The following is a 27,331-nucleotide window of genomic DNA, read 5'->3' on the forward strand; positions in this document are numbered from 1 at the left end:
AACACCAAAAACCACAAGAGAGCTTTCAGTGAGCCCTGGTCGTAACTCCCCTCGAAGCTCGAGCTACCCGGTTGGTTTAGAGTAGGCTTAAGGGCATGTATAATGGAGAGACACTAAAATGGTTCTCCAAGCACAAGAGACAACTAAAAGACTATTATGCAATGGAGTGTATACAAATGTAGTCTATTAATAAATACAAAAGTAAATGCGCTTATACAATATCGGATCGATAGAACAGACGACGAATTCGTACAGTGGGAAGTGAGACGTCTGTTGCTACTTGGGTTACAGGCCAGAGACATCTCTTCACGAAGAGACGACTCCACGATTTTTTTGTAAATACCCCTTTAAACACATCAAGAGCCTCTACATTAAACACCACTGTACATGCCCTAATAATAGAGCCAACTGCTGGCTGCAAGGATCCTTGTAGTCTGCCATTTAGTCCATTTATATAGTGGTTATATCTTCAATATTAGGTAGGACCTTACTTATCTCTCTCATAAACTTCTTGGTTCTTGTGTCAAAGCCGACTGTAAGTTTATAGCCCGCTTCTCTCTCCTCCACCTCATCATTTAGATAGCTTATAGCCTCTTATAGTCTTATGGGTCTTCAACTCGGCGATGAGCTTTGACAACCAGTAGCAGCTGACAACGCACGCCAGCCATCTTCGTCACACATGTCCTCAAGACTAGGGATGAAAACGGGACTAGTAGGGATGACAGCGGGTCGGATTTTGTTCGGGTATAATAATACCCGACCCGAAATTGTACCCGGGACTTCTACAAATATCCATACCCACCAAGCCAATCGGGCGAGAAACTGTACCCGTACCCATGCCCATCGTGTATCCACCGGGTATCGGGTATCCAGTGGATATGTTATTGTAGACTAAATAACATTCGATCAGTATTATAATAAATGCATAAAATATTTTAGTTTCCATCTAAGCACCAATGCAACACGAGAATGACTATATTTGGCTACACGTTGATACAATATCTCAACTCATAATTATCACATCCAATAAATTTAAATTTGAGTACAGAGAATAAAAGCTTAATGAGTTCATGACAGTTGACAGTTATAACATTGTCAATGTCTCATTGGTCTCGATTACATTACAGTTGACTGTTAACACAACACAAATTAATATTCATTAATCAACAACACATGCGAGTGAGTTTTTCTAGTGAATGTAGCACATTTTTAGTGGATGTAGTGAAAGTCGCCTAGAGGGGGGTGAATAGGGCGAATCTAAAATTTACAAACTTTAAGCACAACTACAAGCCTGTCGGGGACCATAATTAGGGGTACCCCCAAGACTCCTAAACTCGGCTGGTAATCACCATCAGCACAAAGCTGCAAAGGCCTGATGGACGCAATTCAGGTCAAGGCTCCGTCCACTCAAGGGACATGATCTCGCCTCGCCCGAGCCCAGCCTCGGGCAGGAACAGTAGACGAAGGCAGATTCACGCCTCGCCCGAGGGCCTCCTCAAGTAACGGGCGCACCTTCGACTCGCCCGAGGCCCTGCTCGGGCAGGCTTCGCGGAGAAGCAATCTTGGCCAGATCGCCTCACCAACCGACCGTATCGCAGGAGCATTCAATGCAAGGATCGCCTGACACCTTATCCTGACGCGCGCTCCTCAGTCGACAAGGCCGAAGTGACCGCAGTCACTTCGCCCCTCCACTGACTGACCTGACAGGAAAACAGCGCCGCCTGCACTGCTCCGACTGCTGTGCCACCCGCCAGGGTGAGGCTAACAGCCGCCATAGGAAGCTCCGCCTCGCCCGACCCCAGGGCTCGGACTCCACCTCGACCTCGGAAGACGGTCTCCGCCTCGCCCGACCCTAGGGCTCGGACTCAGCCTCGACCTTGGAAGACGGTCTCCGCCTCGCCCGACCCTAGGGCTCGGACTCAACCTCGACCTCGGAAGACAGTCTCCGCCTCGCCCGACCCCAGGGCTCGAACTCGACCTCAGAAAACGGTCTCCGCCTCGCCGACCCCAGGGCTCGGACTCAACCTCGACCTCAGAAGACGGTCTCCGCCTCGCCCGACCCTAGGGCTCGGACTCAGCCTCGACCTCGGAGGAGTCACTGCCTCGCCCGACCTCGGGCTCAGACCGACCACGCCGCAGGGGGGTACATCATTACCCTACCCCTAGCTAGCTCAGGCTACGGGGAACAAGACCGGCGTCCCATCTGGCTCGCCCCGGTAAACAAGTAATGATGGCACCCCGCGTGCTCCATGACGATGGCGGTTCTCAGTCCCTTACGGAAGCAAGGAGACGTCAACAAGGACCCGACAACCCCGACAGTTGTACTTCTACAGGGTTTAAGCGCTCCTCCGACGGCCACGACATCACATGAACAGGGCACCAACACCTCTCCAACAGCCACGTCGGCGTGTACATAGGGCTCTGGCTCCTCTCTGCTAGACACGTTAGCACACTACTACACCCCCCATTGTACACCCGGGCCCTCTCCTTACGACTATAAAAGGAAGGTCCAGGGCCCTCGTACGAGAAGGTGGCCGCGCGGGAGAACGGGCTGACGGACATGCTCTCTCTCTCTCCCTCGCGAACGCTTGTAACCCCCTACTGCAAGTGCATCCGCCCTGGGCGCAGGACAACACGAGCCGCGGTTCCCCTTATTGTTCCCCCTTGTGTTCCGTCTCGCGCCGACCCATCTGGGCTGGGACACACAACGACAATTTACTCGTCGGTCCAGGGACCCCCCGGGGTCGAAACGCCGACAAAGCCAGGGTTAGCGTTAGAAATATAAACGAGCCCGAAAGAGAGGGCGAAAACAAATCACAAGCAAATAGGGCGGATGACACAATGATTTATTTTACCGAGGTTTGGTTCTTGCAAACCTACTCCCCGTTGAGGTGGTCACAAAGACCGGGTCTCTTTCAACCCTTTCCCTCTCTCAAACGGTCACTTAGACCGAGTGAGCTTCTCTTCTCAATCAAACGGGACACTAAGTCTCCACAAGGACCACCACACAATTGGTGTCTCTTGCCTTGGTTACAATTGAGTTGGAATCAAGAAAGAATGAAGAAGAAAAAGCAATCCAAGTGCAAGAGCTCAAATGAACACAAGTCTCTCTCTCTCACACTAGTCACTATTTGATTGGAATGATCTTTGGACTTAGGAGAGGATTTGATCTCTTTGATTGTGTCTTGTATTGAATGCTATAGCTCTTGCAAGGTGTTTGAAGGCTGAAAACTTGGATACATTGAAGTGTGGTAGTTGGGGGGTATTTATAGCCCCAACCACCAAAAGAACCGTTGGTGAGGGCTTCTGTCGCATGGCGCACCGGACAGTCCGGTGCGCCACCGGACACTATCCGGTGCGCCAGCCACGTCACCCGGCCGTTGGATTCTGACCGTTGGAGTTTCTGACATCTGGGCCACCGGACAGTCCGGTGGTGCACCGGTCAGGTCCTGTAGACTGTCAGGTGCGTCTTCTGGCTCTGCTCTGACTTCTGCGCGTACTGTAGCGCATTAACTGCCGTTGCAGACGACCGTTGGCGTTGTAGTAGCCGTTACTCTGCTGGCACACCGGACAGTCCGGTGCTACACCGGACAGTCCGGTGAATTATAGCGGAGCAGCTCCCAGAATTCCCGAAGGTGAGCAGTTCGGAGTTGAGTTCCCTGGTGCACCGGACAGTCCGGTGCGACAGACCAGGGCACACTTCGGTTGTTTATTGCTCCTTTTATTTGAACCCTTTCTTGGTCTTTTTATTGGTTTGTTGTGAACCTTTGACACCTATAAAACTTATAGTCTAGAGCAAACTAGTTAGTTCAATTATTTGTGTTGGGCAATTCAACCACCAAAATCAATTAGGAAAAGGTGTAAGCTTATTTCCCTTTCATGTAGCACATTTAAAGAGGTATATTGATATTTTGGGTATCCACTGGATACCCGTGGGTAAAATATTTTACCCATACCCGACCCGATGTGTTTCGGGTATCCGACTTGATAGAACCCACGGGTGAGTTTTTCTACGAGTATCCATATCCATCGGGTACGAAACCCGCGGGTATCCATACCCACGGGTCCAACTGCCATCCCTAGGGACTAGGGATGAAAACGAGACGGGGAAATCCCGTACTTTCTTGTTGTGAATACTATTTTTTTCTTATTTTTTAATTGTTCGAGAACTGAGTAGAAACAGTACGAAAATGATTTAGCTAGTTTTTCGATCGTATTTTTCGTTTCATACCATTTTATATAACAGCAGATAAATCTAGCGTGTAATTTATGCAAGTTATATATTTTTGTTGTGTTTAAGTTAATAAATAAGAGAAAAACAAAAGTTGTAATTACTCTAAATAATATGAGTAATGAAGACGAATTGTTTATATATTTTATATCTTAGAAAATAGGCAATATGTCATTTTATTATATATTTGTGAAAATTACAAAATTTTTATCTTTTCGACTACAGTATAGTTTTTGAAATTACCAACAATCCTGATCATGTACTTCGACCTTTGATTTTTTTGTTTTCATCCCGTTAAAAAAATATGAAAACAAAATTAAATTAGCCTTTTACCATTTTCCTTTCTACTCCGACGCGGAGAGTGGGAATCCCGTTTGCGTACCCGCACGAGAGCGAAACAGCTCGGGACGAGCCCAAGAAGAGTCACTTTCCCCTCTTCAGTTTAGCCCAGCTGCGGCCCATACGAAAGAGATCTCCAGCCTAGCTCGACTCGACCGTTCCACCCTAAACAGAGGCAGGCATCGCAGCGCGCTCCCTCCTGGCCGCCTCTCGAGCGAGTGGCGACGACGGCGCCTTCGCTGCGCCTCAGTCTTCTTAGGCGGCGCCCCTACCCCTCGAAGCCTTCCGCCCCACCTAGCTCCCGTGCTCGCCAGCGTCCACTGACCAGCAGGCTCCCAGCCCCCAGCTCCCAAGCGGCCGCAGTGCCCCTGCAGGCCGCGGCCTAGCCCTTGCCTGTTTGCGTCTTGCTGCTGCACAGTGAGCCAGACAGTGAGTATATTTCACTGATTAGCGATCATTGCATCAACGCATCCTATTTTGATTGATGAATGCCAATTGTTGCTTTTCTAAAAATTGCACTGTGATAATATTTCATACGGTAGGGTATTGAGTAAATTTGATCTTTTGGCTTCTTTGTTTACATTTTTGTTCTACATGTTGCTTAAACATTTTCAATCAATGTCACTATTTTTGCTCTTTATTATATCTATTATTATTTTTATATTTTTTAGTTTGACTGTAGTAAGATAAGATTTCTAGCCTTTAATTATTTATAATTCAACCTCCCTTGCCTCATTTCTTGGTCACCACTGCCTCCACATTAAATCGACCGTGAGCTGGCTGCAAGTAAGCGGCAAATTTCTTCCCTATTTCTTCTCTCGTAGTCCCCTCTCCCATAGTCAAATTTTCTGGTCACTTGGTCTGATTGTGGAGCCAGCAGCAGTGCAGCACATAGGGATGGTAGTCAGGTAGTGTGCTCTAAATTTTACACTACAAAATTTAAGGATCGAATCGGATTAGGGTCGAACTCTGTCCCTATTCATTTTTGAACTAAAATTAATTATTAAGGATCGAATCGGATTAGGGTCGAACTCTGTCCCTATTCATTTTTGAACTAAAATTAATTACGAGCGAAGAAACATTTGGATCGTGACCCATTACCATCCCTAGCAGCACAGCAGGTCACCCTGACCTTGGCTGTCTGAGTGTTTGGCTTATTGGAAATCTGGAAAAGAGGTGCAAAGCATGACAGTTTCAAGGACGCCGGACAATTTTAATGCTCCTGCTAAGTTGCTAGCGCTACTGCTTTTAGAATTTTAATATGCATTATTTGTTAAAAAAGACTAAAATGTACTGATATCATGTTTTTTTGGAGAAAATAACGTATCCACATATCTCCATCTTTCTGATTACAGTACTTATATCTGTATCCGTGCTACATAGGTGAATACTAGTTTCATTTCAACTCTGAAGTTTACTGTTTTGTTTTTGTTTTTTGCAACAGGCAAGCTTTGTTTCCTTCCATTCACTTCGTTGTAGTGTGGAGATCAGACTAACCAAGGGCAACCCAAATTTGGGGATTCTTTAAGTGAAGCCTCTGTATAGAGATAGTTTGAAGATGATGAACCAGCACAGGGAGGAGGATGCATTGAGAGGTCAAGCAGTCAAAAACCAGAAGGTGCTGACCCACCTTCTTTGCGTCTTGGCATTATCATGTGCTACATATATATTATCCTATCAAATTTCTTACCTTTGTTTGATTATGCTCCCTCAAGGCGATATGGGACAAGACCCTGGAAATGAGATTCTTGCTGCAGAAGGCATTTTCTACTTCCAACAAGTTGCCCCAGGTTGTAGCAAGCATCACCCTATGTTCTTGTTAATTGTTCTCCTTTTGATGCATGATTGTGGCTAAGTTGATTTCTAAACTCTAGTTTGTTGACTTTGTTCTCTATTGTGCTGTTGCAGGAACCCATCAGAGCAAGGTTTTGCAATCATGATAAGCAGATAGAACAAGCCTATGATGATCTGTTGAATTCATCGAAGCAGACTTTGAGCAGCATGATGGAGCTGCAGGAGGTTCAGTTAGTTGCACATATTGTTTTCCTTTCACTCCTATGATTTTCCTCAATATGATTGAAATGTTTCTTTTCGCAAATAATGATCGAAATGTTTCTCATTGTACCAACCTCTAAAACTCCCTGTAGGCTATGCTCGAGAGTAATCAGGCTACAAAGGGTGCCAATGGTATTGCTACTCTCCACATTGTTCTTGTTCTACTGTAAAAACAATGGCAATTGGCAAGCCATCTATATTTTATAACACAACTCTTTACTTGATGCCAGAAATGCCTTCTGCCTCAAATGGAGACAACGACGAGTGGTCAGAAGTACAGAGATTGCAGACAAGGTAATTTTTGGCTTAGAAATAATTAACCATCAGTGAAAAAAGCTCGACCAGGGGGAGGAACATCTCCTGATTTTGTTCTTAAGAAGGTTGTGGTAGCCTTTGAATCTGGGCTGTTGACTGGGCCACAGGGGGTTTCATAAAAAAACTCGACCTGCGGGGGGGGGGGGGGGGGGTAAGACAGCCCTATATTAAAAAGGCCTTCTCACGCAGGTCGAGAAAACCCCCGAACCCCTGCCCTACCCATACACAAAGGGCCTCTAGCCGAGTTGGTTAGGTGGTCTGAATAGCACTCCTCAGGTCCTAGATTCGACTCCCCGTGGGAGCGAATTTCAGGCCGTGGTTAAAAAAATCCATCATCTGTCCCACGCCAAAGCATAGGTCTAAGGCCCGGTCCCGGTCACAGGGGGTTTCATCGACCCTTGGACTTCAACGATCTAATCAGTATAACTTAGGAGAAGTTGGCAGCGCTTAAAAAACACCGCAGTACACTAAGCATTTGTTTATTTACAGCGGCTTACACCCCTATGGTTTCAAGTAACCACTTGTCTACTTTTGAGAATCACTTGAATATGAGTACTTGAAATGCTTTCGTTTCTTTTACGTGTAACTGAAGTCTGCTCTAGCTTCCTAATAGTGTTTTTTATGCAGAAACCATTTTGAGGTAGCCACAATGTAGTAAATGTAACAGCTAAGTTACTAAAAACACCCATGCAAAAAAAAAAAAAAATCATTCAGTTTGTTAACTACCTCTATGATTTGGCGATAGACTGTTACCATCCGGCCTGTAGCATGTAGTTCGTTATATGAGTCTCAACCATCAAATTGCAGTGCCAAAAAAACCACAGAGCCAAAGGCTCCCACGTGAGGGGGGTCTAAGAAGGGAATAAACTGATGCAAACCGTCCTTCTACATATGCTTTCCTTCTACATATGCTTTGAACCCGTGACCTGGTAACTTAGTGAGATAGCTCTTACCACTGCACTAGGCTGCCCTTCATATGAAGTTAACACAGTTGCCACAAATCCCGTTTCATATGAAGGTATTAGCTGTGCAACAAGCTAATTGCTGCTCTCTGCCCAATAAGTTATGCAGTTGGGAGTAGGTTGCATCCAAGGTATACTTGTTGGTACGCCTTTCTTTGCCAAACCTAGTAGCAGGAAAGGCATTTAACAAAGAAACAAATACATTGCCTGAAATCTAGAATACAAAGTAACATAAATGGAGGATAATAGTTGATGGAATCGTTTTTAATCCTCACTTAACTCATGTTTGAAGGAGATGGGAAGGTTAGTTATTCACATAAGAAATGCTAATAGAGTAATGTGACATCTTTTATTAAGGTGCATGGAATTATTAAGTGTCTTGACTTATTTCATAGTGTCTCTAAAAAAAGTATGAAGGTGGTCCTATATGTGAATGTTGCATTGCACTGACATCCTTCTAGAAAGCTGGTTCTCCAACATTGGATTCAATGCATTGCAAATATATGATGTAGCACATGTGAAGAAAGAACTGCAATTAGATCTAAGGGTGCATTGCAATAACATGAAGATTCTGAGAATTATATCTTATATGGACGTTCTAGAGCTTTCATATTGCATTTGCATATATTCTGCTTGGTGTTGGTACTTGGTTTGCTCATACAAAATGAACCCTGAATGTGGTAAATTATTTGTGTACAGGATAACAACATTCAGAAATACTGAGATAGATAAATGGCAGAGGAAAATACAGGTGACAACGGGTGCTGCTGCACTTAAAGGAAAGCTACATGCATTTAATCAGGTCACCCAAATGCTTATTTAGCTATTTTGTGTAATTTTTACTGTTTAACAAGTCAATATTTAAAGCTCAACTCTTCCCCTTGTATGAGAACAGAACATTAGTGACCAAGTTGCTGGTTACATGAGAGATCCAAGCCGGATGATTAACAGGATGTACTTGACCAACTCTGCTGTTAGTGTATTTGGAAAGGTATTTTATCTATCATAAAGAATTAAATACCACCAGCAATATTTGTGGATCTGGCTAACCAGAGTCTTGCCGTTCATATTTCAGGATGTGGGAGAACCTGGAACAGCTGAGGAGGTTTGATCATTTACCACATTGTTCTCTTGAAAATATTTCAATCTTTAATTGGTCCCCTTAAGTCTACTGAAATGTAAACATCCTGTAGTTAATTGAAGCACATTTCTTCCACTGAGATGAATTTCCCTTTTTATCGTAACTTTGGTTATTTATCTGCACACCAGCGAAAGGGCCTCTAGCGTAATGGTTAAGGCTTCCGAGTAGCACCTCCAGGTCCCGCCTTGGGGGCAAATTTCTGGCTTGGTTAAAAAAAATCCCCTCGCTGTGCCCCGCCCGACCTTGGGTTACGTCCTGCGTGCCACCCTCCGCCTGGGCCGTTGCAGAGTGGGCGGTGACGGCCCGCGATGTAGGGCCAGGGTTCGGGGATTTTCTCGACCGGGACCATGTTTCGGTCTCTTCTTAATATAATACCGGGAGGACGGTCTTTCCCTCCCTGGCCGAGTTTTATCTGCACACCAACATTGATATCAGAACATTGATATCAGAATGCTTTTATTTATAAAATTAGGATATAACGCAGACTATACTTCATGGGCTCATTTCATCGCCTTTGTTGTAACTTAGGGGCACAATATGGAAGGTGATCCTGAACTTATTGACGATTCTGAGTTTTATCAACAACTTCTCAAGGAGTTTCTTGAGTCATGTGATAAGGGGGCCTCAGGTTAGTTCATTTTCAGCTATTGCACTCATCATTATTTATTACACATGTAGGTCTTCCCCAGCAATAGGCAATAAATTGTCAGGTCTTTTATCCCCGTGACCGTGAGCATATATCTCGGCTAGCCTTAGTGATTCAGATCACACTAAAAATCTGTTGAAATCTGAATTAGCTCATATTTCCATGTCGAAACATTCAAATTTTCTATCTTTTGAAAAATGCATTAAATTTATCTGTGTCCTCTCTCTCTCATGCATACTGAAACCTGGTTCATCTAACAGAAGATACATGTTTCAAGAATACTCATACATTGTCACCATTCTAAGATTTTTAAGAAATGAAACCCTTTTTTACTTTCGACTTGAGCGTCCATCAAATACCATTTATTGTATGCAGAGTCGGCAATTTATGCTCTAAAAAAGCAGCAGGTTAAAAAGAGGAAGCTTGTTGATCGTCGTGCTTCAAAAAGCAGAAAGATACGGTGCGGTCTCAATCCTCTGCTGTTTGCCGACGCTTGAAATTTTTTCAATAGCTTTACTTTTGGTAAGTGTGCTCATTTCTGTGTTTTCTTTTCAGGTACCATGTCCATGAGAAGGTCACTAATTTCATGGCCCCAGAGCCCATGGTTCTGCCTCCAATGGCTCCGAAGTTGTTTGAGAATTTGTTTGGGAATGCCAGCTAGAATTCATTAAAGCTTGGATTCACTAAAGCTTGAATTCATTAAAGCATGAATTCGTTAAAGCTTGAATTCGTTAAAGCTTGGAATGTCAGCTAGAATTCACATTACTTGATGCAACTTTTTTGTACTTTTGTAGATTGCAAGTAGGTCAGTAGGTATGATGTTTTGAGTCGAAAGTTTTGATGACCTACCAGTTTTGTGCGAGACAAGCACAAAGTGCCATGGACAGGTGGGTCCTCGCTGAATCGATGTTACCTACAAGATTCTCAAAAATGAGAGGGAGCCTACGAAATTCTTACATGAGTTTGGAAGAAGCGTATCTCCTAGAAATTGTATATAGAGCCAGCATTCTCAGTTTTGATCCCGTTCAGCTGTGGGCTTATGTCGTCACAATATACCAGTGTCACTGGCTTACACGATCGTGCATGGCACACAGCCACAACATGGGCTCATGCACGGCACGACAACGCAACTGAGCTTGATCACAACAAGCCGCTCATGGGAGCTTCCTGAGCTTGACCTGCGCGCCGTGCTCCGGCCTGAGCAGGCCGACTGGGAACGGTGTGTGCGAGTAGGACGGGGAGAGCTCGAACGCGAAGTTGGCTAGCATCACGGCGAGCCACATCTTGGCCTCTAGCAGCGCGAAGGTCTGGCCGATGCAGGTCCGAGGTCCCCCGCCGAACGGGAAGAACGCCGGCGCGTCCCCGGCGGACGCCCTGGCGACCCCCTCGGCGAACCTCTCCGGCCTGAACTCGTCGGCGTCCGGCCCCCACACGTCCTTGTCGTGGTGGATGTACAGCGTCGGCAGCATGAGCATCACGCCCGCCGGGTACCTGACGCCCCCGAGCTCCGTCGGCTTGTACGTCCGCCGGGGTATCGCCGGCAGCGGCGTGTAGAGCCGCAACACCTCGTGCAGCACCATGGTCACCTGCAATGGATGAAAAAACGCGATTGCGCGCGATGACCATCATCACAAGACGCTGAACGGATGGATCAAGAACCATCAGAGCTGAGGAAAGAAAAGGTTACGATTTTGAGCCGGCTGAGGCCGTCGTAGTCTGGCACTCCGGCGCCGCCGCCGAAGACGCGGCGCACCTCTTCCCTGGCGCGGTCCTGCCAGTCCTGGTGCATGGAGAGCAGCACCGTGGTCCACGTGAGCAGCACCGCCGAGGTCTCCATGCCGGCGAAGTAGAACAGCTTGCACTCCCCGATGACGTCGTCGCTGGTCATGCCACCGCCGCCGGAGCTCGTCCCGCGCCCGCCGCCGTTACTGGCCCTGAGCTGTTCCATGTTGGACTCCAGCAGCAGGCCGAGGAGGTCGTCGCTCGCCGCCTTGCCTGCCCTCAGCGCGCTCTCTCTGTTCGCGATCATCCCTCGCAGGATCCCCTCGATCTCCGCCGCGATCCGCTTCATCCGCCGGTTGATCCTTGTCGGAAGCATCCTGCACGTACGCCAGAAATTTTGCAGCGCACCGATCCAGAGGCAGAGGGCGGATCCGATCGAGAGGCAGAGGGCAGAGCACGGACTGACATGTAACCCGGGATGTGTATCTTGTTGGCGATGAGCGTGCCCAGCCGCACCTGCTCCCCCTGGAGCTCGAAGATCCTCCTGCCTTCGAGGTAGCTGCTGCCGAAGGCGGCGCGGGAGATGACGTCCCCGGTCAGCCTCTGCATCTCCGGCCAGACGTCCACCTCGCATGGCTCGCCGGCCGCCGCAGCGACCAAGCCCTCCCATCTGCTCACCATGTCGGCGCAGCACGCTGCGAAGGCCGGTAGCATGAGCTGCGAAAATCCAAGGTGGTATCGAGCACCGACTGATCAGCTCGAGCAAGCTACTGATAACTGACGACGACGTGATGCATGCATGCCTCATCAAGGTTAGTAGCTGAGTGATGGAGACCTTGAGCTTCTCGAGGTGGAAGGCGGGCTTGATGATCCTCCGGTGCTTGGCCCACTTGTCGCCCTCGTGGCTGCTCAGGCCGTTGTGCAGGAGCCGCGTGAGCTGCCCGAAGTTGACCTTCTCGAAGTGGCCGAACTTGTTGGACAGCACCTGGCGCACCAGCTCCGGCTCGGTGAGGGTCACCGTCGGCATGGGTCCGAACCAGGTGACCGAGTTCTTGCCTGCCCAGTGCCCACGCACGTGTTACTCTGCCTCAACCCTCAAGTGTTACATCAGCGAGAGAGCCGTTACCGTGCTCCTTCATGCCGTGGTGGACGAGCGGCAAGGCCCTGGGGACGATGCCGTGGAAGCCCGGCGGCAGGGGCGGCCGGGACCTGGCCTCGCGGCCGAGCCGGTCAGCCAGCGGAGCGTCGCCGGCCGGCGGGCGGTACGCCGTGCCGCGGACGCCCTGCGCCCGCAGCTCCCGTTGCAGGCGCCGCGGCCTCAGCCACGCCCACTCCACCGCGCGCGCGGCGCACCACGCGACGACGGCGAGGACCGCGCACAGCGGCGGCAGCAGAAGCAGCGCCTTCCTCGGGGAAGGAGACTCGCCGAGCGATCCCACTGCCACGCTCGTCGACATGGCTTGTCTGGGCGTTGCGAAAATAATCTGTGCAGCGGAAGAGGGAACGAGCCACAAGAGCTGCTCGCCATGGCCATCGTCTTATTATATAGAGGCAAAGGAGGCCGAGGCGGGCCAGCAGTCTTCCTGTGTTTGGCGCATTGCAGGATCTTATAGCGTACTCCAATGCGGACGGAATCGGAGGCCGGCCGCCGGCGAGGGCAGTTACTATATCATGTTTAGCGTATAAACATTGCTGTGCGTTGGGACGGCAAAAAAAAAAAACCAAACAAACAAATATTACAATTTATGTTTGTCTAGGAGGATATGAGTTGAAAATGAGTTTGACTTTCCTTAATAACATCTTTAACAAAGTGACCTATAAAAAGGTCGTATAATTTAAAAATGAGTATATTTTATAGAATTTGGACACCAACAAAACATTTCGCTCCAACAGTAGAACCTCAAATCTAGATTATAGGGCACCTCACTGCGGTGTAGTATATTTGAGACACTTGGGAGAGAGTGCCCTAAATTTTTTGACCAAATTTTATAAAATGAGGCACTGATGGAGTAGTTTCCTGCGTAGAGCCATATATTTCGATTTGAGGCACTAGTTGGAGCATCTCCAACAAAGTGTCCTATAAAATGCCTTATAATTTAAAAATGAGTATATTTTATATGATTTAGGGCAACAACAAAATATTCTGCTCCAACAGTAAAGCCCTAATTCTAGATTATAGGGTAGTCCATTATGGTGTAGTATATTTGAGGCACTCGATAGGGTGGCCTATATGTTTTTGATAAAATTTTACAAAATGAGACACTGTTGGAGTAGTGTTTCCTGTGTAGAGCCCTATATTTTAATTTGAGACAGTAGTTTGAGACATTGATGGAGATGCTCTAATGAGAGCCATGTTGTTTGTGCCTTTCTATCATATTAGGCTTTGAGTGGTTTCTCATGGCTCCAGTGGCGGGCCCAGAAAATTGAGATTGAGTATTAAAAAATTCAAAAGATTAAAGGAAGTAGTGCTTCCAACCTTTTTTTGCCATGCATTATTGGTAAAATAGTATATATTTGCTAAATCTTGAGTATTCAAATATTCGAATGTATAGCATGATCCCCTCTGGGCCCGCCCTTACACGACTCATCTATAACATAACTAGTATAGTGCCTGTGCGTTGCGACGGCGACGACAAGTAAATTGTTCGATAAAATGTTAGTTCACAATGATTACAATGTTCTGTGACGATATGTTAGGGTGAAGACAGATAATTTACATTGGCAATACTTTTTTAAGAAGGAAGTTGAATAAGCAGATGGAGACTGGTATTGTAGCGAAGAAGCAAGAAAGTAAGAAAAGGGATGCAAAAGTAACCACCTATTGTTTGTCCCCACAACAAATACAAGCGTGAAGTATGGGGAAGTCGTTGAATGTATCATAAAGAGCATAACAAAAACATGCAGAATAATCATCCATCTATTCTTTAAAAGAAATTATGTAAAATATAATTAAATGTGCCTATTTTAACTCAGAATACCGAATACAGATGTTAGATACACAAGTTACAGAAGTCATTAAAAAGTTGTGCCCTTCACAGTTTCAAAGAGAAAAACAAAATATGGCAACATTTAAGCAGCGAACAGGCATAACTTTATGCATAAACTACCCACATGAGTAGCGCCCAACCAAGCTCCTTAAGACGAGTATTTCTGTCTATCTCAAGCATTGCACACAGCAACATCAGCTGCAGTGCCCTGTGGTGTTAAAAGAAAATAATTTCAGCACAAAACTAATTTTCCAACAACGAATTGCAATAGAAAGTAACCACTTGTATAGGAGCATTGATAGCAGCATGCTTAATGTGACCTCTTTGGCCAAAAGTCGCATGAGCCATATTTAGAAAACGACGTGTCACATGAGCCATATTTAGAAAACGACATGATCGCCAAAGCAAAGTATAAAATTCACACTTCTCATGTGCTAGTTGTTTCTGTTTCACTTGCCAAGCCAGAACCTTCTTTCTATTGCTATACCAGAGTTTCGGTGTATCTTTTGCTTCCTTAACAAAAATATGACAAGAGAGAAAGGGTTACAAGAGCCCATGAAGGCTACATTTCTTGTAAACATCACTACTCAACAAGTTTGTTGTTTTCAGGTTTCTAGCTGACCAGCACAAACCAATCCAAAGGCCAAAGCTCATATTTAAGTGTAATGAACACTAAGGTTGATTGCTGCTTAATTTAGAGCTATATTTGTTTGACAAGTTTGTACCTTCCTACGTTTTTCCGCATGCAATGGAGAGATTTAGCATCTTATAGCTTTCCTCCTCTCAGCGCCAAAAGCATCCTACATCACAAGAAAAAGCATTAGAGTCCATTTTGTTCCATACACGCCATGTATATTTTCATGCTAATAATATTTCATAGATCCATATCCATAATTAACCCCCACAGTGTACAAGTTCTGGACCAGACGACATGGAAGGTATAAGAAAAAAGAAAAAAAATTGTATGTGTGTGGAAGTGCAGTACAAAAGCTAATAACCTGGTAGTGAACATAATTTTAACATTTAGAAGGAATCAATAGAATTCTCAAAAACACCATTAAAGGTAGCATACCTTCAACAATAGCATGGGAGATTTCTCTTGATCAGGTTGAGGATGCTACTCAAGAATTACTTTCTCTTCTTCAACAGTCTCACGAATATGCTGATACATGCTCATGGTTGTCCTGGAATGAAAATCACAGCCAGCTATGAAAGCATCTAACATGCTTTTGCAATCAGCAGGATGCACCAACATCATGAGTTCCAGCTGCACGCAAAACAAGTTTGCCTTTTTACTTGAAACAAAATCGCTTGACGATTCACTTTGGCTGCTAGATCTGATACAGCCAATTGTAACTTTTCTCTGGTTCTTGAGCCAGCAACATGACCGACCTTGGCAACCTTGCTAAAAGCACCATTCAGACCGAGAGTTCTAGCAGACAGATACCTGCAAGTTTGACAAAATACTACACAAAATCAGCAATACTCTAAGAAACCCATGAATGTAAAGGGATCCTCAAATACAACAAAGTGTGATTAATGAAGGTACAAAAGAACTATAACTAAATTCCAAAACGTATGCTTAATTCAATCAAGCCAACTAACTTATCTCTAGTAAAACTTCTCAAACTAAATCAATTAAAACTCATGACACAAGCAGGAGCAGTCAAGATGCCAATGTAAAAAGCACACTCATCCTTCTGATCATGTCTCCTAAGACATCAGTAGGAACAGCCATAGAACACATATACTTATCTATGATGAAGTCAATACAATGTCAAAATTGCATGGGGACAATTCAGATGTAATTCGCAAGACAAGGTGAAGAAAAAGACATAAAAATTAAAGAGTATGACTGTACGAGAGATTAGTAAAACAACTATACATCACCATGCGAATAGAATTTTCAGTATGAGGGATTAGTAAAAAAACTGCACATCACCATACTAATAGAATTTGGTGCTACAGCAGGAGGATTGGATACATAGGATGATCCACCGAGAAATGACTGCAAACTGCCATTTCTCAAGTCCTTTCTCAACAAAGATAATAAAGAATGGGACCCAGAAGATACTTTTCGGACTCTACGCCTGCGTTGCATGTATTATTCATTAAGGAAAACAATCTGTAAATTCTGTGTTCCAACATACCTATTGTCATGGTCGCGGTCATGGTCGGGCGTACGTACTCCAGGCGCCGCCGGGCCCTTGACGTGCGCCCGACCATGACACCTATGTATCTTCAACTGTAGTATAATGTGAAAAATGTAAAAATGCAAATGATCAGCAACGACAGCATAGTTAAAAAAGGATATCTTGAAATAACTTCCATGTTGCATAGTCAAATGTCCTATCAAGTCCATTCCGACCCTTGTAGCACAGATGGGGCATGCCTGAAAGGGCATTTCAGCAAACTCCATAAGTTTTTGTTGTCTAAATCTATTATGTAGGATGATCTTAGTTGTGAAGGAGGCTAAATAGCAAACACTGATTTCATCATGCCCTAAAAAATAAGAAAAGAAGTGATTAATCCATCTGTTACAAGTTTGCAGCAGTCCTCAGAACAGAGAAAGAAGATTTGAAGCCTAAAAAGTATATATTTATCAAATGGAAAGGAAATACTGTAAAGGGTAAAGAGCTGGATTGCTGGAAGGCAGCAATGAATCTGACAGAAACGAAAAGAGACAACACACCAAAGTTTTCTTCCAGTCTCAGCAAGCAGAGAGAAACGATTGGTATGGCATCGAAAAAGAAACTCTGGATTGTACAGTACCCCGAATGAGCTAAAAATATTGTCTTAGCACAAGGAATGAAAAAGGCACCCATGTTTGTGCAATGTTGAAGAGATGTGTGAGATCTATGCCAATCACATTTTGCAGTGGTTGGTCCTGATTAGTTTTGTGCTTCTGCTAGGACAAGAAAAGCCAGGGTAGTAAACAGTACCCTGTACCCTACTAAAGCTTGGCAGCAAATGGAAAGAACCCAATGAGCCATGGTCGCTGAGGCCGACGGCCCCCTCCACGGCCGATATGACCTTTGGCACCGAAATCCCGCCTGAGAGGATGATTTCTGTAACAAATCCCTCACAATAAATAGAAATGACGTTTAGAAAAGATATGTGGTAAACAATGGGAACTGATGTTTATATACCAATTACCAACTATAATATTCTAGCAACTGCTCCTTGCATACATGTAAAAAATGGCATTTGACACCAATAGAATTCTTTGTTCGAGTTAATATTATTCATAAACCAGGGGAGAACATTTAATATTTAGCTTTACACACTTGCACTGATGTCATAAGTTCAGAAGCTCAGTCGTTTGAACAAGCTAGATAGTCAAAATTAGTCTATAGCGAATTTAATAGACTCCACAAGCTTCTTCTTGTCCTGTACAATCAAACCATATACCAAATCTCAAATCTCTACTAATAAAATTTTGATCAATTGTCCATAATAATGGATACTAAAACATTTGAAAATCAGAGGCCAAAAGTTCTGGGTCAGCAAGCGGAGAAGAGAAAAGACTGAGAACCAAGAGAAAAGACAGGTAGAATGACACTTGTAGGCAAAACCTCAACCAACATTTTCTGTACTAAAATTATAGTTTTTCCCTTGAGATAGAAAACAAATTTATTAAGCGAAGAAATGACACGCCATTGACCTCTGACGATACAAGAAGCAGCAGTCAACAGTAGCAACAAACCTATAGCAGATGCAGACGGAGAGTAGGAGGATGACGCCGACGGCGACAAGGTCCACCTGGTTGAACACCTGGGGCAGGCCCAGCACGGGGATCCTCCACTTGCTGGGTGCGTCCACGCCCACCGCCGTGCCGAGGTACGCCGTGAAGCTGCGCGCCACGACGACGTTGGAGAAGACGTACTCCATGATCAGGTTCACCCCCGTCAGGAACGCCGCGAACTCCCCTGCATGCCATGCCAGCCAACCAGCCAACCAACCAACCACAGGTTCATTCTCATTCATGGTCATGGATGCAACTAAAGCACACACAGACACAGGGCAGTTCACATGGTGGTTGTGGAAAACGAGCTTCCAGGTCCCACGAGGAAGGAGAGGGATCGCAGCTGCGGGACCAAAGGGAAGAACCGCTCTCTCTGCAGATTGCTGAAAGGGACCTCCAGTATTATTTTTTGGATATGGATGTTTGCGTGAGTCACTCATAAAAACTGTTGCGCCACGATCTAACTTTTCCCCCCCTCTGTCTCTCTGTTGCTCATGCTGGTGTTTCTGAAATCTCAAGGGACGAAAAATCGGTCTGAAGAAAGCTGGGATTTTTTAGATTCTATAACAAATTGTAGAGAAACTCTCAAGAGAAAGAAGCAGAAACTGTGTCTATCTATTAGTATCGAACACTCCCTCTATAGCAAAATAGATACTACTGTATATTAGCTATGTATCTAGACAAGCGTTTGTCCATGTGCAAAATGCATTTATTATGAAAGGGTAGTAGTAGTATACAGTTTCATAGAGAGAAAATCACTCTAGTTTTTTGTCTCTATCTAAATAAATAAAAGAGACATGCATCCATCCAAATAATCAGTAGGGACAGCTCAAGCATACTTTAAGGTGGCTTCACTCATACACATGAATACTTGTAGTAGTATAGGAGTAGTTTTTATTTAGCAACTTGATGAGCCGAAAGCAGAGGGCACGTATGCACTTGGCAGATAAGCATCAGATATTAACGTCTATAATACATACTTTCTCTGTTCTAAAATATAATTCATTTTAAACTAATCATATATTTATTAAGTAACATATGAATCCAGTTTATATATAGATTCGTATTCTTAGCAATTTAGAATCTGGAGATGATATAATGTGTCCTCACCCATCAAATAACGCTAAAAACATATTTAAACCGCGCACCGCAGGCGATTTTTGCGCAAAGTATTTCCCTCAAAATAAATGCACAAATATTAAGAAGGTATGTGTTGGGGGCCTTCGGCTTCCGAAGGTCCTCAAAAGTATGATTTAACAATGTTTCTGGAGTAAAGTACATTAACAGGTACCTTCGGATTCGGATCAGAGCCACGGTACGAAGAAGCACAAAGGTTGGCGCAGAGCCGAAGCTGTGTGTAGAAGAGCTTCGGAGTAGCGGCGGAAAAGGAAACCGACTTAAAGATGAAAAACCAGATTAGACCTCGAAGAGTTATCATAGAGTTATTGATAAATGTAAAGGGCATTATTATAATTTTCCATGGGCTGCGACCCGTGCCTATAAATAGGTGAACAGTATCCCTATACTGTTCACGTTGATTCGGCATTGACTTTTGCATCACATTTGTGCTTTTACCTTCTTACAAGCTGAAGGTACACTTATAATTTAATATTATCTTTACCTTTCCATCATAATAAGATGGAAATGATTCGATAATAATACACAACTGTTTATGTTATCTTTATGTTTCATATGATCTTTTCTTCATTATTATATTTTATGCTGGTGAAGGTATGTCCTTCATAACCTTCGTCCGAGAATCATTATATCCTTAAGTAAATAATGTTTAGAAGGACGAAGGATATTAACATTTAACATTTTGTGTTGCCTTGTTCTTGATTCATAGCATTTGAGAACAAGTCCCCAACATTGGCGCCCACCTCCGGTGAACCCACTTCCATTTTTTGAGTCTTAAACACTTTCGGCAAGCATCACCTTCGTCATGCCGCCGAAAAAAGCTTCAGCGACAGGGGCTGGTACTTTACAGCCACTGGATCCCAATCAGGATGTCCTTTCTCTTAGAGAGGCCCGAAGCCAGAAGAGGAAGGCTGTCAGTCCAACACCTCCGGAGGATGACCTGGATCAGGAAATCCAAAACCTGGAGATCCTTCAGCAGGAGGTGCAACGCAAGAAGGAGAAGATGACTCGTCTAGCTGATCTTCAGAGACAGATAGACGAAGCTTCTGAAGAGGTTCGTCATCTTGTTCAAGATGATCAAAGCCGAAGGCCTCCACGCAGAGAGCTTCATCAGGAAGGCTTTCACAATGAGGATGACTGGTATAAAGATTTCCATCATGAAAACTTTGCTTTTGATGATGCTTCTCCTCTTTCAACAGAATTGCAGGCTACACCATGGCCACAGTCTTACAAGCCACCCCAGCTCCCCATGTATGACGGTCACACAGACCCGAAGCAATTCCTAATGAGCTATGAAGCAACAATATCTTCGTATGGTGGCAATACGGCAGTCATGGCAAAATCTTTTGTCATGGCCGTCAGGAGCGTTGCTCAGACTTGGTACTCTTCCCTTCGGCCAGGGACAATCACTTCTTGGCAGAAATTGAAGGATATGCTGATAACTAGCTTCCAAGGGTTTCAGACGAAGCCAGTCACCGCTCAGGCTCTCTTCCAGTGTACCCAGGACCATGAAGAGTACCTTCAGGCGTATGTCCGGAGGTTTCTGCGCCTGAGGGCACAAGCGCCAACAGTGCCCAATGAAATTGTCATTGAGGCCATGATTAAGGGGCTTCGGCCGGGGCCATCAGCGCAGTACTTTGCCAGGAAGCCACCACAAACGTTGGAGAAGCTGCTCCAGAAGATGGACGAATACATTCGAGCTGACAATGACTTCCGCCAAAGAAGGGAGGAAGCATTCAGGTTTTCTGAAATGACCAGGGGCTTCGGAGGAAGATTTCACCCGAGGCATGTTAGGTCAATCCATAACTCTGCTCAAACTGATGATCGAGGAAGCCAGCAGCAAAGGCCACAACACTCTTCACAAGCTTCGGCCCAACAGCAGAGTTCTTTTCGGCCGCCAGCGCCAAGGGGCAGAGGCGCCAGGGGCTTCGGGGGAAGGTTTGGAGACCAGCCAAGAAAAATATATTGCCTATTCTGTGGTGAAGACAAGGGCCATACTACCAGGATGTGCCATGTTACCATCCAGAAGCAGAAGGAAATAGCGGAAGCAGCAGCGCAACAGAGTTAGCCGAAGCAGGTTATGCATACTGCTTCGTATCACTCACCTTATATTCCAGAATATGTAGGCAACCACCCTGCAGCTTCTGTTGCTTCGGCGAGCCAACCCCAAGCATCCTGGCAGCAACCTCCACCGCCACCGCCGATCCAAAGAAGTCAGCAGCCAGAAGGGAGTTAGCGCACTAACCTTCAGCGAGATTTCAGAGAGGAATCCGAAGCTCGCACATTCAATAGCACTGTGCCAGAGTCGAAGCACATCTACTGACGAATATCCTACCTCAACAGCAGTTCTTTTGCATTTCCTACGTTCGCTATTACTTTTTTGTTAATAAGGAACAATTATGAAGAGTTCAAATGTCTTTAATTGAATTCCAATTTCTTGTAATACTTCCGTCTTTTACCATAATAAAAATATGTTTTTTCCATAGGCTCGAGTTGCCGAAGCATACGAACTTATACTGATTTGAAGGACCTTTGTATTATCAAAAATTTGATCTAATAGACACAGTACAAATTGTTCGAAGCAGTAAAAAGTCATTCCTAAGGGAGCGCAATGTAAGTTTTCTAAACATACAACGAAAAATAAACGCTGATTCCGCTGAAAGTAAAAGGCGAAGAAGCTCCTAAGGGAGGCTTACAGCGAAAAATAAACGCTGATTCCGCTGAAAGTAAAAGGCGAAGAAGCTCCTAAGGGAGGCTTACAGCGAAAAATAAACGCTGATTCCGTTGAAAGTAAAAGGCGAAGAAGCTCCTAAGGGAGGCTTACAGCGAAAAGTCAGCGCTGATATAAAAAGTGTGTGTGCTTTATTACAGGGATATGTATCCGCGGCACAAATATCATTTTGCATAACATAACATCATCACATCATTTTTTGCATAGCATAAGCATCATACAGCATAATGCATCTGGAACAAGAAGGGGATACAGTATTGACCTTCGGAACATATTTTGGGAAAGAGAAAATCGTGTTAAGGCACAAGGCAAATCGAGATGAAGTGTAGCCTCATCGGAAAAGCGACACAAAACTTATTTACAGCTTCGAAGAATATTTCACGAAGCTTGGACATTTTTCATCAGATAAGTAAGCAAATTCTTATGATATAGAAAAAGATTTTCTTCATGAAGCATGAAAAGAAGGGAAGGTGTTTTTTCGCCGAAGGCTCAAAAAATGGTATGTATGCAAAGTTTCATGCATCGTAAAGAATTAAACTATAAATAGATTGTATATTACATTTAAAATTACAATATATTACACATTTTTACATTTCAAATGTTTCTACAATGGCATTCAATCCTCTTTAAGCACTATTTCTGCAGCTTCGTTCAATAGTTGATTGACAACCTTGTCCATAATGGCTTCGGCCATTTTTCTAATTTCATCGTCCCCCTTCGGGTGGGGGCCCGGAGATGCCTCAGCAGCTTCTGAGGGAAGAAAAGATACGGCTATATTACTATTACAAACCGAGAACGGAGTTTGGAAATAGAAATTACAGCATGATAAAAACCACTAATTAATACCTATGTGCCCTTCGGGCTCTGTACTTTTTTCGGCAGCTTCCGCTACTTTTCTAGCATCGTGGATGCCTTTTTCACTCCTTTGGATAATTTCTTGCGCCAGTTCTCGGCCGCCGTTATCCCAGATATCGGTGAAGAATTTTCCGCCGACCATGCTTGCTTCGGGTGAGGGGTCTTTAATGTCTTCAGTAGACAAAGTAGCTTCGGACTGCGCTAAGGATTTTACATGATCGCAACCCTTCTTCTCCAAGACAGTAGCAATCCCTCTAGCACCCGAAAAAGCGCAGATGTCACCGCGGCTGTTCAGAATTTCCTCGAAGGCCTCTGCTTCGTGACTGATCCATTCCATGGGACCTTCAGGATTGCCTCTTGAAAAATTCTCTTCACTAGAAAATGCACCAACGCTGGCGAAGCTGGATTTTATTTTCTTGACGCATTCTATGGATTTAACATAGCATTTTCTCTGGGATGCGCGAAACTCCTTAACACTTATCTCCAAATGATTGGCCAATTGGTCACTAAGCTCTCGTTTTGTCTCTTCAAGTATACGTTCTTCTTTAGCTCTAGCTAGTTGCTTCTGAAGATCTTTAATTTCACGTCTGTGAGCTTCGGCATGAACCTTTGAAGCAGCTTCGTCCTTTTTCACCTTGTCTACCAATGTAAGCAGAATTTTATCTTTTTCTAGAGCTTCGTTTCTCAGTTTAATAACTTCTGATCGTAAATTGTTGAACGCAATTTCATAGCTCTCGTCTTCGGCACTTTTTTGTGCTCTTAATGCGTTGCTTAGAATTAAACCCTATATGAAAAAGAGTCCGTATAAGAATAAAAGAATGAGTTACGAATTATAAAATTTTCAAACGCCTAATTCCCATACCTTCAGGCTATTATACGCAAGACTATCCGCGAGATCTTCTTTCGTCATAACGCATAAGCCAGCTTCGAGCTTCGGAAACCCCATACTTCTAGCCATCTCCCGACAGACGGATAATTCTTTGTTGTTTGGGAGGCAGTATAGGAAATCTTCTTCGTTCGTTCCATTGAACACTAGTGCCCCCTTCGGATATTTCAATTCTTTGGCATAGTGGTTAGCTTCAAAAATTTCTTCTTCTGATAACTTTTTCCCCGAAGCATGTCGCATGATATAGTCATATATTTTGGAAGATGCTTCGGGGACGACGGTACCAATTTCTTCAACCGAAGCTGGCTCTGACATTTTCATTTCTTCGGTTGCCTTTGCAATTTTTACTTCTTCTGCTTCCGAAGGTATTACCTTGGTTGGTTCTGAAGGCCTAGTTTCAACTCCAGTATTGAAAGGGAATTAGAGTTACACCTAGTTCCTAAATAATTTTGGTGGTTGAAATGCCCAACACAAATTATTGAACTAACTAGTTTGCCCAAGTGTGTAGATTATACAGGTGTAAAAGGTTCACCCTCAGCCAATAAAAAGACCAAGTGTTGGATTCATCAAAGGAGCATGAGGCAACCGAAGGCACCTCTGGCTGGAGGCACCGGACTGTCCGGTGTACACCGGACAGTGTCCGGTGCGCCCAGAGGACACCAACTCAAACTCTTCGCCCTCGGGATCTCTTGGAAGCCGGCGCGCTATAATTCACCGGACTGTCCGGTGTGCACCGGACATGTCCGGTGCTCCTAGGAAGCGCGGTCTCCAGAACTCGCCAGCCTCGGGTTCGCGCGGCAGCCGCTCCGCTAAAATTCACCGGACTGTCCGGTGTGCACCGGACTGTCCGGTGTGCCAGCGGAGCAACGGCTCCCTGCGGCGCCAACGGCTCCCTGCGGTGCATTTAATGCGCGCGCAGTGCGCGCAGACGTCAGGCACGCCCATACCGGTGCACCGGACATCAAACAGTACATGTCCGGTGTGCACCGGACACCCAGGCGGGCCCACAAGTCAGAAGCTCCAACGGCTAGAATCCAACGGCAGTGATGATGTGGCAGGGGGCACCGGACTGTCCGGTGTGCACGGGACTGTCCGGTGCGCCATCGAACAGATAGGTTCCCAACGGCCACATTTGGTGGTTGGGGCTATAAATACCCCAACCACCCCACCATTCATTGCATCCAAGTTTTTCCACTTCTCAACCACTTACAAGAGCTAGGCATTCAATTCTAGACACATATAAAGAGATCAAATCCTCTCCAATTCATCACAAAGCCCTAGTGACTAGAGAGAGTGATTTGCCGTGTTCATTTGAGCTCTTGCGCTTGGATTGCTTCTTTTCTTTCTCACTTGTTCTTGAGATCAAAACTCCATTGTAATCAAGGCAAGAGGCACCAATTGTGTGGTGGCCCTTGCGGGGAAGTTTTGTTACCGGCTTTGATTTGAGAAGAGAAGCTCACTCGATCCGTGGATCGTTTGAGAGAGGGAAGGGTTGAAAGAGACCCGGCCTTTGTGGCCTCCTCAACGGGGAGTAGGTTTGCAAGAACCGAACCTCGGTAAAACAAATCTCTGTGTCTCACCTGCTTATTCGCTTGGGATTTGTTTTGCGCCCTCTCTTGCGGACTCGTTCCTTATTACTAACGCTAACCCCGGCTTGTAGTTGTGTTTATATATGTAAATTTCAGTTTCACCCTATTCACCCCCCCTCTAGGCGACTATCAATTGGTATCAGAGCCCGGTGCTTCATTAGAGCCTAACTGCTCGAAGTGATGTCGGGAGATCACGCCAAGAAGGAGATGGAGACCGGCGAAAAGCCCACTACAAGCCACGGGAGCACTTCATCGGAAGAGTCCCGCACCAAAAGGAGGGAGAAGAAGAAGAGCTCCTCCAACAAAGGGAAGGAGAAGAAATCTTCTTCTCACCACAAAGAGAAGAAGGAAAAATCTTCTTCCCACAAGCCGCATCGGAAAGGCGATAAGCACAAGAGGATGAGGAAGGTGGTCTACTACGAGACCGACACTTCATCAACATCGACCTCCGACTCCGATGCGCCCTCCGTCACTTCTAAGCGCCAAGAGCGCAAGAAGTATAGTAAGATCCCCCTACGCTACCCTCGCATTTCCAAACATACACCTTTACTTTCCGTCCCATTAGGCAAACCACCAACTTTTGATGGTGAAGATTACGCTAGGTGGAGCGATTTAATGCGATTTCATCTAACCTCGCTCCACAAAAGTATATGGGATGTTGTTGAGTTTGGTGCACAGGTACCGTCGGTAGGGGATGAAGACTATGATGTGGATGAGGTGGCCCAAATCGAGCACTTCAACTCTCAAGCAACAACAATACTCCTCGCCTCTCTAAGTAGAGAGGAGTATAACAAAGTACAAGGGTTGAAGAGCGCCAAGGAGATTTGGGATGTGCTCAAAACCGCACACGAGGGAGACGAGCTCACCAAGATCACCAAGCGGGAAACGATCGAGGGGGAGCTCGGTCGGTTCCGGCTTCGCAAAGGGGAGGAGCCACAACACATGTACAACCGGCTCAAAACCTTGGTGAACCAAGTGCGCAACCTCGGGAGCAAGAAGTGGGACGATCACGAAGTGGTAAATGTTATTTTAAGATCTCTCATTTTTCTTAATCCCACTCAAGTTCAATTGATTCGTGGTAATCCTAGATATACTAAAATGACCCCCGAGGAAGTTATCGGGCATTTTGTAAGTTTTGAGTGCATGATAGAAGGCTCGAGGAAAATCAACGAGCTTGGCGACTCATCCGAAGCCCAACCCGTTGCATTCAAGGCAACGGAGGAGAAGAAGGAGGAGTCTACACCAAGTCGACAACCAATAGACACCTCCAAGCTTGACAATGAGGAGATGGCGCTCGTCATTAAGAGCTTCCGCCAAATCCTCAAACAAAGGAGGGGGAAAGACTACAAGTCCCGCTCCAAGAAGGTTTGCTACAAATGTGGTAAGCCCGGTCATTTTATTGCTAAATGTCCTATATCTAGTGACAGTGACCGAGGCGACGACAAGAAAGGGAGAAGAAAGGAGAAGAAGAGGTATTACAAGAAGAAGGGCGGCGATGCCCATGTTTGTCGCGAATGGGACTCCGACGAGAGCTCAAGCGACTCCTCCGACGACGAGGACGCCGCCAACATCGCCGTCACCAAGGGACTCCTCTTCCCCAACGTCGGCCACAAGTGCCTCATGGCAAAGGACGGCAAAAAGAAAAAGGTTAAATCTAACTCCTCCACTAAATATGAATCTTCTAGTGATGATAATGTTAGTGATGAGGAGGATAATTTGCGTTCCCTTTTTGCCAACCTTAACATAGCTCAAAAGGAAAAATTAAATGAATTAGTTAGTGCTATTCATGAAAAGGATGACCTTTTGGATTCCCAAGAGGATTGTCTAATTAAAGAAAACAAGAAACATGTTAAGGTTAAAAAGGCTTATGCTCTAGAAATTGAGAAATGTGAAAAATTATCTAGTGAGCTAAGCACTTGCCGTGAGATGATTGACAACCTTAGACATGAAAATGCTAGTTTAAATGCTAAGGTTGATTCATATGTTTGTA

At 45.2% G+C, this 27,331-nt stretch overlaps 2 protein-coding genes and 1 long non-coding RNA gene across 3 annotated transcripts; 1 reads left to right on the forward strand and 2 right to left on the reverse strand.

The window, feature by feature from the left end:
• Positions 1-4,704: 4,704 nt before the first annotated feature.
• On the forward strand, positions 4,705-10,736 carry LOC103634710 (protein AATF). The gene is made up of 12 exons (XM_020542698.3): positions 4,705-4,999; positions 6,015-6,188; positions 6,286-6,360; positions 6,479-6,589; positions 6,718-6,757; positions 6,856-6,919; positions 8,602-8,704; positions 8,798-8,893; positions 8,978-9,007; positions 9,572-9,671; positions 10,065-10,149; positions 10,245-10,736. The coding sequence occupies exons 2-12, from the start codon at positions 6,129-6,131 to the stop codon at positions 10,348-10,350; spliced, it is 870 nt and encodes a 289-aa protein (XP_020398287.1). The 5' UTR covers positions 4,705-4,999; positions 6,015-6,128; the 3' UTR covers positions 10,351-10,736.
• LOC103636714 (cytochrome P450 72A15) lies at positions 10,624-12,532 on the reverse strand. The gene is made up of 4 exons (XM_020542697.2): positions 12,247-12,532; positions 11,878-12,128; positions 11,377-11,788; positions 10,624-11,275 (listed from the first exon to the last, which is right to left on the reverse strand). The coding sequence occupies exons 1-4, from the start codon at positions 12,436-12,438 to the stop codon at positions 10,844-10,846; spliced, it is 1,287 nt and encodes a 428-aa protein (XP_020398286.1). The 5' UTR covers positions 12,439-12,532; the 3' UTR covers positions 10,624-10,843.
• Positions 12,533-14,329: 1,797 nt separating this feature from the next.
• Positions 14,330-15,460, reverse strand: LOC103634711 (uncharacterized). Its single transcript, XR_556894.4, has 2 exons — positions 15,124-15,460; positions 14,330-14,606 (listed from the first exon to the last, which is right to left on the reverse strand). It is a non-coding gene; the product is annotated as an uncharacterized lncRNA (long non-coding RNA).
• Between the last annotated feature and the right edge of the window lie 11,871 nt (positions 15,461-27,331).

The sequence above is a fragment of the Zea mays genome, chromosome 8, assembly GCF_902167145.1.
Source record: "Zea mays cultivar B73 chromosome 8, Zm-B73-REFERENCE-NAM-5.0, whole genome shotgun sequence".
Taxonomy (NCBI): Eukaryota; Viridiplantae; Streptophyta; class Magnoliopsida; order Poales; family Poaceae; genus Zea; species Zea mays.

Coding starts and splice junctions, on each gene's coding strand:
- LOC103634710 (XM_020542698.3), top strand. CDS start 6,129: ATGATGAACCAGCACAGGGAGGAGGATGCATTGAGAGGTCAAGCAGTC. Junction 6,590..6,717: donor GCATGATGGAGCTGCAGGAG/GTTCAGTTAGTT, acceptor AACTCCCTGTAG/GCTATGCTCGAGAGTAATCA. Junction 6,920..8,601: donor GTACAGAGATTGCAGACAAG/GTAATTTTTGGC, acceptor ATTTGTGTACAG/GATAACAACATTCAGAAATA.
- LOC103636714 (XM_020542697.2), bottom strand. CDS start 12,438: ATGCCGACGGTGACCCTCACCGAGCCGGAGCTGGTGCGCCAGGTGCTG. Junction 11,789..11,877: donor ATACACATCCCGGGTTACAT/GTCAGTCCGTGC, acceptor GCGTACGTGCAG/GATGCTTCCGACAAGGATCA. Junction 11,276..11,376: donor GCCTCAGCCGGCTCAAAATC/GTAACCTTTTCT, acceptor CATCCATTGCAG/GTGACCATGGTGCTGCACGA.